The 10,241-nt window shown below is 43.6% G+C and overlaps 2 protein-coding genes across 5 annotated transcripts in view; one reads left to right on the top strand and one right to left on the bottom strand.

The window, feature by feature from the left end:
* Window positions 1-417: 417 nt before the first annotated feature.
* PRSS37 (serine protease 37) lies at window positions 418-5,957 on the bottom strand. Of its 2 annotated transcripts, none has more exons than XM_025854884.2 (6): window positions 5,787-5,957; window positions 5,458-5,572; window positions 3,413-3,554; window positions 1,946-2,199; window positions 1,227-1,363; window positions 418-667 (listed from the first exon to the last, which is right to left on the bottom strand). In XM_025854884.2, exons 2-6 carry the CDS (start codon window positions 5,489-5,491, stop codon window positions 527-529), a joined length of 708 nt encoding a protein of 235 aa, XP_025710669.1. In that variant the 5' UTR covers window positions 5,492-5,572; window positions 5,787-5,957; the 3' UTR covers window positions 418-526. The 2 variants fall into 2 exon arrangements, with proteins under 2 accessions (XP_025710669.1, XP_025710668.1); XM_025854883.2 differs by having other exon boundaries at window positions 5,910-5,928.
* The window catches only part of LOC112810982 (probable inactive serine protease 58), a 54,018-nt gene continuing 46,001 nt past the window's right edge, over window positions 2,225-10,241 (top strand). The window contains exons 1-2 of one of the 3 annotated variants that reach the window (XM_073899303.1): window positions 2,225-2,314; window positions 9,323-9,667. In XM_073899303.1, the coding sequence (XP_073755404.1) occupies window positions 9,631-9,667 (37 nt within the window). In that variant the 5' untranslated portion in view covers window positions 2,225-2,314; window positions 9,323-9,630. Of the gene's footprint in view, window positions 2,315-9,184; window positions 9,682-10,241 lie in introns of those variants that run through there. The other 2 variants (XM_073899304.1, XM_073899302.1) reach the window with 2 other exon arrangements.

Raw genomic sequence — 10,241 nt, forward strand, 5'->3', positions numbered from 1 at the left:
AAGCATGCCGTTCTTAGGAGAGATTATTCCAGTACCCATGATCTTAGCCACAGGTGAAAGCTTCAGATTCTTTGAATAAGAGAAGTAGCAGGAAAATAGAAGCCAAAATATGTTGTGATGCCATAGACCCCCCTATAATTTGGGGGTTAAGAACATGGGATTGAGAATCTGAATTTGGGGGTTCCATTCCAGGCTGTGATGTCTATCATCTTTTAGATAATGTTAAGTACTCTTTTTATTCTCAACTTTCTCATTTGTAAGGTGGGAATGAAAGATAACCTCAAGGATTTGTTACGAGTATTAAATGAGATAATGGATATATCCTAGTACAGTGTGATAAGTGCTCATTTCATGTTTTGTTCTTGGTTCTTCACATCATGGTGGGATATGGGCAGAGACACAACCAAGAAAACGGGCTACTGGTGTAATGCATTTCCACTTGGAAATTTTATTTCGAGTTTGGAGAAAGTAGTGGCTTGTAGAGTCAATGACAAAGCCAGTGGGATGCAGAGGGAGTAGTAAGGTGTCATTTTTCTTTAGTGATTCTCTCAATCCAGGGTATATATTTGTGAACATTGGTGTAGATTCCGACATCTCCTCCCATGAAGTGTCCAACCTCGATCCCCTGGAGCTTGTTTTTGCAGATCACGGTAGCGACGGCCACTTCCTACCAGAGAGCATGCAGAGAGAGGGAGACAGAGAGAGAGAGATGATCAGATCTTGTCACAGGAGCCCTCTCGTCCCCAACATGGATGAGCTCTGCCCAGGGGTAGCATGCTGGGTCATGAAAACAACACAGGATCAGGAGACAGGAAGCTGGCTAGCTTTGGATTTAGATGAGTTCTAGCCTTGTTTCATCTTGAGAAAGAGAAAAACCTCTCTAGAACTCACATGTAAAATGAGTCAAACCCCATTTTTATCTGGACTGGTGAAACCAGTTTCCATTGTGAAGTTTGAATTTTTTTAAGCCCATTTTGACCTGCAGCTATGAGAATAAATAATAAATCTAGCAAAGTGGAGGTGCTGCATGACACGCTTTAATGAATAAGGACATCTGTAAGGAGGGCCCATTACTGAAGGACACTGGGGGCTTTGCTTCAACCTTATCAAATTCTCAAAAAATTGTGAGAGATGAGGGTGTTCTAACTTTTTTTTTTTTTACTGTCATGATTGGTTAACTAGACACATACAAGCAAATGAAAACTGAATATAGAGAAAAAGATTACCCCAAAAATTCGGCTGAAGACTTTCACAAATTTAACACATAAGGAGTTCCGGTGGCTTTTTCCTTGTTCGGTTTTCTGACACTCTTTATCAGACATCACAGGGGCCTCCAGGTTCTGCCTTAAATCAGGGTGTCTGCCTGAGGGAAGACAGGATAGAAGAAGCCTTCCTGTTTGCCATTGTTATGGAGCCCCTCCAGCCACTACCCTCTATTCCACTGGTGTATGTCTGAAGAAAAAAGGAATGAGAAAAGGGAATGATCTTGTACATTGTTTTGAGAGTTAATCCAGAGGATTTAAAAATAGCCTTTATGTCTCTTTAAGAAACAGAGTTTCCTTTCTACTCTGTGTCCAGTCTTAGAGGGAATAAGAGGTGACCTGACCTAGGTTCTCTGAGGTTCCTCTTTCTACATGCAAAATGAGCCATATGCAGGGGAGGAGCATAGACTCTTCAATGGGAGTCCTGCCTCTGACAGGAATGGTGTGGCCTCTGTGCAGAGTCAGATGGCCTGGTGACCCCAGCACCTGAAGCCTCAAGGAGGTACTGGCGTGTCAATATCCTAGGAAGGGAGGAGTTTTGGACTTGTGGGTGGGTCTCTTTTTGCTAGACCAGTCGTGGTCTCTGCCCATTCTCCTCTCCTCTCTTCTCAGCTATGTGGACATGGTGCTCCTCTTATGGAGTGACTGGTGGCTCTGATTTGCTGTGGGGGGGGTACACTCACCGTTGTTGTCTTGGCTCCAGTCCAAACCTGAGAGCAGACAGACGGTGCCTGGCCGGACATTGCTGGTGGCGAGGGGAAGGGGCTGGACTTTGTTATTGAGTCTGGCAGGTTTTGCCAACTTAATGAGCATGAGGTCATCCTGGGGGTTGCTATGGCTAGAGTTCCAGTAGCGGATAATCTGGATGGGGTTAATGGCCTGCTCTGTGCCATCTCTGACTCTGATCCTGAAATTTCCCAGCATCACTTTCAGGTTTCTGGAGGGAGAAGGGGTTGGAAGTAATCACTGTCACCATCACCGTCATCATCATGATCATTGTCATCATTATCACTGTGTCGTCAAAGATGATATCGGATGTTACAATGTGTCAGGTACTGTGCCAGTTGCTTTGTCTGGAGTCTGGATTACCTCATTCACTACTCACCATGAAACTATGAAGTGGATTCTATTTTTCATCCATTTTACAAGTGAAGTAATGGAGGCACATAGTAGTAATTCACCCACGGTCACACAGTAAAGGGGGAGCCTTTAACCATTGTGTTTTCATGTAGTATCCTTAATGTAGTAGAGAGGACAATTGTGCGTGGCATAGAAATATTACTTTCCCTCCGCTCCAGCTCCAGCCTATCCAACTGGGCATTTGCATTCTGGTGGACATAAAAGAATGGGATGACCGGGGTGTTGGAGCTCTGTTGGCTTCATCAGATCCACTCACAACCCTACTTCATCCTGCTCTCTACCTTTGGGAGGTGATATATGTAGATTAAATCAATGGATTCTCCTGTCCTCTGTTCTCTGATTAGGTTTTGTTGATAGCAAGCACCAGGCAGCAATGGGAGGGAGGATGAGTTTGGCGTATTTATCCTCCCAGCTACCTTCCCCCAGGGTTGCCACTCCGGGCTTCCTGTCAGGCCATCCCTCCACACAGTGCTTCCTCCCTTCCTCTCGCTCTGTCCTCCCCACCCTTCCCCACTCCCCTTCTTGTAACCATTCTCTCCTCTTGCCCCCTTAGGCCTAGGGGTAGTAACTGTACCTTTCCAATACTAATCCTGGGAGCACTGAACTATTCTCAGTTTGTCCAATTTGAGTGCACCCTCAGTTACCTGCTGGTCCCTTAAGTGATTAGACACATTCATATTGTCAGGAAAAAACTTGAAAGAACTGAGGAGGCATGCTCTGTGGAGCGGGTTTCCTCACTACTGACATTTGGAGCTGGGTGATTGTTGTGGGGGCTGGCCTGCGCACTGTAGAATGTTCAGTGGCCTCCTTGCTGTGGTCTCTATTTGCTACATAGATGCCAAGAGCACAACACCCCCTCAGTGCATTGTGACAAACCGAAAATATCTTCAGACTTTGCCACATGTACCCTGAAAGGGAAAGTTGCCTCCATTTGAGACCCACTGATGTAGAATGAATCACAGCTGCTTCCGGCGGCGGGGGGTTGGGGGGGGAGGGTTCCCAGTACTCACGGTAAGGAGCAGTGAGCTGGGGCTAGCACCCAGTTGTTTTTGATGAGGACACCCACGCAGGGGTTGAAGTGCGACTTGAGGTATACCAGATAGGGAGCATGGTCTTCTTTCTGCACAGACGAGTGAGCAGAGAAAAGTGTCCCTGGGAAAATAATCAGTATTCTTAATATATAGAACATTCTTAATAGTAGGTAAGACATGTCTTAAGACAAATAAGACAATCAGCAGTTTCCTAGTTGAAAAGGAATATGAGCAATTTTTTTTTAAAGATTTTATTTATTTATTTGAGAGAGCGAGAATGAGAGAGAGAGAGAGCACATGAGAGGGGGGAGGGTCAGAGGGAGAAGCAGACTCCCTGCTGAGCAGGGAGCCCGATGCGGGACTCGATCCCGGGACTCCAGGATCATGACCTGAGCCGAAGGCAGTCGCTTAACCAACTGAGCCACCCAGGCGCCCGGAATATGAGCAATTTTAAAGAAGTAATCGACTGGCCAGGAAATGTGAAAATGTTTGACCCTCTTTTTCTAATAAAAATGACATACGATTTTATCTAATATTGATAATACTTTTTGGTTTAATGTTGATACTATTAAAATCTAAGAAAGTACAATGGAAGAGACTCTTTCACTACATGTAGGGACATAAATTAATTCTGTCTGTTTGAAAAACATTTAGAAATAGGCATCAAGAGTGTAAATAGTGCATCACCTATGACCTAATAATTCCAACCCCAAGAATCCATTCTAAAGAAATATTTAAGTGTAGACAAAGATTATGCATGTGTGCTCATTTTAGCACTATTTATAATGGCTAAACATTGAAAATATAAATGTCCAATATAGTAACGTAGGACACTGAAATGAAAAAGTACATCAACATATGGAACATCACGTATATTAAAATTATATTTGTAAAGAATATTAAACAACAAAGGAAATACTGATAAACTTTCATTAAGTTAACAATAATAATAAATATGTACATTAATCCAGTAATCCAATTGTCTAAAAAGAAGCAAAGGAAAAAACAAATCATTTAAATGCAAAAGTAAATAAAATAAAGCCTGGGAGCAAATTTAAAGTGTTAGCATGTGTTGACTGAGAGGTGGGATTATGAACAATGTTTCTTTTTTTCTACTTTTTAATATTTCCAAATTTTTAATATGAACATGTAGTGAATTATTAAAAAAAAAAACACGTGAGAAGATAGGGAGGAAGGCTGCTTGTAGTGTCAGAAATAAAGTACTGTTCTTGTTTGGGCTGTCTTTGGTTCTTCCATTAATCCTTCCCAAGCCTTGGCCTATACCTCCCCACACCCTTTTATGATCACATACAAATCCCAAGGGGAAAAAAGTGGCCTATTAGTAAGGACAAGAGGCACTGAGCTCTTGTTCTAAGTGCTTTCAATGGGTTTATTTAACATTTTCACAACATCTCTATAATATAGGGAGTAATATCCCCATTTTGACGAAAGAAACTGAAGCAATTAAGATGGCTTAATTAATTTGTTCAAAGCCCACACAGCTAATAGTGACACAACACAGGCAGTCAGGAAGTGGTGGGAAGTGCCTCACCAGCAAATTCTGTCATCAGAAGGACTTCTTGGAGGTCAGGGAGTGAGGGAGGTGGGTCCTTGCATTTGATCTTGTTTCTAGCTTCTTCACTCCCTGCATTCTGAGTCTCTTAACTTTTGGAACAGGGGGGATATCAGACTTCAGAATGAGTTCTCTGTCCCTGTGACTACACTGGGACCTGCTCTGTGGGTGATGAGACCCACGTTTTGGAATTTCCACAGGGAACACTCATTGTTGAGCATTCTCCAAGGCAAGTGAGCACCATCACCTGCTCTGCAGCTTAGCACTGGAAGAGTGGGCTCAGCCTCCTGAGAGCCTTTGGGCGGGGTCTAGGCGGGGAGATACCTAGTTCTGTCCATGACTGGTTTTCTTAGGCTCTTCTTTTGTACCCTCCACACACCCCAGTCTGCCTTACTCCAGCCTATATTAACCTGTGCCTTATAGGACAGAGTAGAAGGTCATGGATACATACCAGCAAGGACACCCAAATAGAAGATAAATTTCATAGCGGTCCAGGTTTTTCCCTGTGAGATGCAGAAGATCAGCAGAGTATGAAACTCTCAGGACAGTGTTCTCCTCAGGAATGCCTGGTAGAATCAGTGGATATGGTTAGGTACAGTTAGGACATGAGATGGGATTGGAAAACAGCTCTGGGCAAAAACAGGGGGGAGGAAGAGGGCTCCAGGTAGACAGATGAAGGCCCTTCTGTTCCAGGGAAGATGGACTGTGCCTCTCTTGGGTCTTTCAGGGAAGGACAAAAAAAGCCTAGTTTCTTAGACTTCCAGATCCAGGTCCCTCTACCTGCTGTCCCTAAAAGCCCATCTGCCTCAATCAGCTATCTGTGGGAAAGGGAGCTCTCAGCTCAGGACTTATCTTCCATATGGAGTTTCTGAGGCCAGAGCTGTGGGGGATAAGATTCGCCACCTTAGCTTAGGCGGGGTCCCCGGGTTTGCTCTGAACCCCCTAACACTTATCCTTTTCCTTAGCCCCTCCCATCTTTATTACACTTCCTTCATCTTTCCCTGTGATCACTGTTTGTGTCATCACTCAGCCATCATCACCAACTTGTTCTGTTGTCCTGATCACCAGCTTGAGCTAAGGACATGTGGAAATGAAAAGCACTCATAGAACAGTTATTTTGACAGTTGGGGAATGGTCTATATCCGAGGTTATATTAAATTTAGGACCTACTGTGTATTGATAACAATTTAGAAGGCAGGACTTGTCAGGGCTTTTTACCTAATGAAAAGATTTCTTAGCCAATAATAAACTGCTAGGGTCATCCTTGGATAATTCAGAGCACACTCTAACAAGAACACTTTCACTAATAGCACTTAACCAAATCCCAGGCACTGAGCTAAATTCTTTATAGATGCTGCCAGTGGTGATTTTATATCAGGTCAGTTGAAATGTAAAATTAATTATAGTTTGTATCACTCTAGCCCTTCAAAGTCTCTTAAGCCCATAATCTCATTCCAGTGGCACAACAAGCCTACAAAGAGGAGACAAGGCTGGTATCATTTTTTTCTTGATCTGTAGATAAGAGAACTGAAACAGAATTTACATCAGTGTTTCAAAATCACACATGATTAGGAAGACTAGAAATAGAATCTCAGTCTTATTATTGGAGACACATAGCTTTTCAACCATGTCCTCCAGGCTTCAGCTAATCAACTGGCATTCCTAGATCTTGAAAAAATACATTTCCTCACACAAATTCCCTGAAGTAAGAGACATGGTGCATACTTTCCTGTCCCTCGCAGTGAACACAGAGGTCCACTGGGGAGTAGGGCTGGCTTACAAAATGTGTTTGAAGTTCAAAGACAGGATGGAGCTGTGGAAGGCTTTCTGTGGTGAGGGTAGGATTAGTTAACAGAGGTGAAACCTGAGAGAGAGATATTCTTTACTCTGAGGTTGTTGGGCCTAGATTTCTTTGAAAAGCTTATGGACCAGGAGGGGAGTTTGAGGCCTTTCCAAAGACAACAGATTTTCTGGAGTAGGCTGGTCCTGGGGACTACTACCTGTCTATGAGTTTCAAATTAGTATCTCCAGCCCAGACCTCCTGTCCCACATATAGAACTGCCTCCTAGACACCATTTTTTAATAAAGATTTTATTTATTTGACAGAGAGAGAACACAAGCAGGGGAAGTGGGAGAGGGAGAAGCAGACTTCCCACTGAGAAGGGAACCCGATGCGGGGTTTGATTCTAGGACCCTGGGACCATGACCTGAGTGGAAGGCAGAGGCTTAATGACTGAGCCACCCAGGCGCCCCCTCCTAGAAACCATTTTTTTGCATCTGCTTTAGGGTTCCTGAAATTTAGCATGTCAGAATTTTACTCTTTCTTCCTCCAGCTTTTCAAATGCATTCTTTTTTTTTTTTAAAGGTTTTATTTATTTATTTGAGAGAATGAGAGAGAGAGAGCACATGAGAGGGGGGAAGGTCAGAGGGAGAAGCAGACTCCCTGCTGAGCAGGGAGCCCGATGTGGGACTCGATCCCGGGACTCCAGGATCATGACCTGAGCCGAAGGCAGTCGCTTAACCAACTGAGCCACCCAGGCGCCCTCAAATGCATTCTTTTGCCTGTTTTTCTTATTTTTAGGAGATAATTCTACCTACCACTTGTTTGATTTCTCTCTGTTTCTCACCACTCAACCTCAAACCATCCTACTTCCAGAACTGTCTTAAATCCATCCTTATCTGTCCGTTCTCACTGCTGTCATCCTAATTCAGGCCATAATCTTGTCATGCTTGAACTAATATATGTGCCCGTCTGGTGTTGCTCAACTTGACATTCTCCTTTTTATTTAGAATTGTTATTTTTCCTTCTAAAATGCTTGTGAAATCATGTCAGTGTCCTTTTAAAAACTCTTCAGTAGTTCCCCATCTTCTGTAGAGTAAACCCTAGTGTGCTTTAGGGGCCTCCGTTGATCTTCATCCCATGTTGTCCTCATAACCCTCTCTCCTCAGCTTCGCTCCCTCCCACCCCCCCTGCCCTACACACTTTTCTTCAGGCCTAGCAAACTACTTTCAAGTGTGGGGTTTCTTGTTTAAATACTAATACCTTTTTATATTACTTTAGCTTTTGAGTGCTTCCTGTAGTTTGCCAATCCAACTTATTTTTTCCTTTTTTTCTTAAAGATTTATATATTTGAGGGGCGCCTGGGTGGCTCAATTGGTTAAGCAGCTGCCTTCAGCTCAGGTCATGATCTCAGGCTCCTGGGATCGAGCCCCATGTTGGGCTCCCTGCTCAGCAGGGAGTCTGCTTCTTCCTCTCTATGCTCTCTCTCTCTCTCCCTCTGTGCTCTCTCTCTTTCAAATAAATAAATAAAATCTTTTTAAAAAAATAGATTTATTTGAGAGAAAGAGAGAGAGAGCGGGGGTGGGGCAGAGGGAGAGAGAGAATCCTTAAGCACACTCCCCTGCTGAGCACGGAGCCCATCTCAGGACTCGATCCCACGACCCTGAGATCATGACCTGAGCCAAAATCAAGAGTTGGCCACTCAACAACTGAGCCATCCAGGTGCTCCAATTGTTTTCTTTTAGGATACTGATATCTGATATGGACATCATTCTTAAAGTTGTTCTTTTCTGTTTGAAAAAATAGCTTTAGAATTCTATGGTTGGATGGATGTGTGTGTGTGTGTGTGTGTGTGTTTGTGTGTGTGTGTATGATACTCAGCATTTCCTCATGTTTGTAATTTTTTCGTTATTAAGTTCTTTATTAGTATTATTACAGATTACTTGTACACATGGAAACACATCTGCTTCTAGCCTCATTCCACAAAGCAGGTTTATAGAGACTCTAATTCTATTATTGTTTCATTCTGTCATCTAACTGATTTTCTATTTAGGTAATATTCTTGTTATATTCCGCCACCAAAAATCAATTTGAAAAAAGCAGCTACAGAGAAAGGACAGAATGAGAGAGAGGGAGAGAGAACTGCATATGGGAGGACAGTGTAGTAAGAGCAGATTTGGAGCTCTGACAAGAGCCACTCGTGTTGGTATTGGTTGGGAACTTTTGTTGAAATGGTATCTGTAGTTATAAGACATAACCTGTACAAGTGAGGCAGTTCTGAGGATGGGTGGGCTAGGCACTACCTGCCTAAAAGGGAGGAGGGGAGTGTCACAGAGGAGGGTGGGACACAGCTCTGCTTCATCAGACTAGCCCAGAAAGGAAAGGGGTCAATGGGACATGGGGAGGGAGGGGTGCTAGTCACACATTGTGGGGAAGGAACTGGTGAAAAGAACTGAGAGGCTAGAGGAGGAACTTGGGATGACTTTTAACTCCACAGAAGGTTTACTTGACTCCTGCTTTGGAATCTTTTCCCTAGAGGGGGCAGATAAAGCTCAGACCTGTGGACCTCATCTTCCCATAGGGCAGGCTTCAGTTAGACTGAGAAGATCTCTGTGCCAGCTGACAGGTGGGCAGCGGTGACTGGTGAACCGCTTTCACACCGAGGATCAGGAGTGGAAGGAGACACCTCTAGATGACAGACTTCTGTAGAATCCTTGTCCTCAGTTCTTCCACCTGTACCTTCTGCTGTCCAGAATCTCCAAGCAAGATATAAATTCTGTGCTTTCTTTGTGCCTGTTAATTGCCACTACATCCTTATCCTCTGCACAGGATTCAGGCATCAACATGAATTGTATTCTATTAGCCTTGCTGATGGTGACTGGTGAGTGACTGAAGGTAACTCTTTGTCAAATTTATTAGGACTCTGTTGGGGGGGTGAGGCTGTGGCGCTGTGTTGGGGAGGGAGAGCTGGTGGATGAGGGATGTCAAAGTTTGGGAAATGGGTGATACATTACTCATTTTCTGTACAGGCTCAGTCATTGGTAGGACCTAACTAAAACTTTCTGTTGTGGGCTCAAACCTCCCAATGTCTTACAAAGTTCTTGGGCTCAAACATGGAGGTGTGCCAGAAGGGAGGATGGAGGTAGGAGCCTGGAAGGGGGCATAGGAATGTACTGAAGACATAGAAAACAAAAAAGCAGGTGTTCTGCTGTAAGGGTCAAAAGGAAAGGGTTTATTTTGCTCTTGGGCTTTAAAATGTAATGTGCAATCGTAAGAATAATCACCATCAGCACTGCCACCATAAAAGCACATAACTATATAGTGCTTTTATAACAGATACTGCTTTCTTCATATTATCTCATTTGATTCTTATAACAACTTTGTGAGATAAGTATTGTTGTTGTCCTCATTTTTTCTGATGAGGAAACTAAGGCACAGAGTAATTAAGTAACTCG

Source organism: Callorhinus ursinus, unplaced genomic scaffold, assembly GCF_003265705.2.
Source record: "Callorhinus ursinus isolate GAN/ISIS: 27379988/994484 unplaced genomic scaffold, GSC_fseal_2.0 scaffold12, whole genome shotgun sequence".
Classification (NCBI taxonomy): Eukaryota; Metazoa; Chordata; class Mammalia; order Carnivora; family Otariidae; genus Callorhinus; species Callorhinus ursinus.

Coding starts and splice junctions, on each gene's coding strand:
- PRSS37 (XM_025854884.2), bottom strand. CDS start 5,491: ATGAAATTTATCTTCTATTTGGGTGTCCTTGCTG. Junction 3,555..5,457: donor CTATTTGGGTGTCCTTGCTG/GTATGTATCCAT, acceptor TTATTTTCCCAG/GGACACTTTTCTCTGCTCAC. Junction 1,364..1,945: donor CTGGAGCCAAGACAACAACG/GTGAGTGTACCC, acceptor GTCTTCCCTCAG/GCAGACACCCTGATTTAAGG.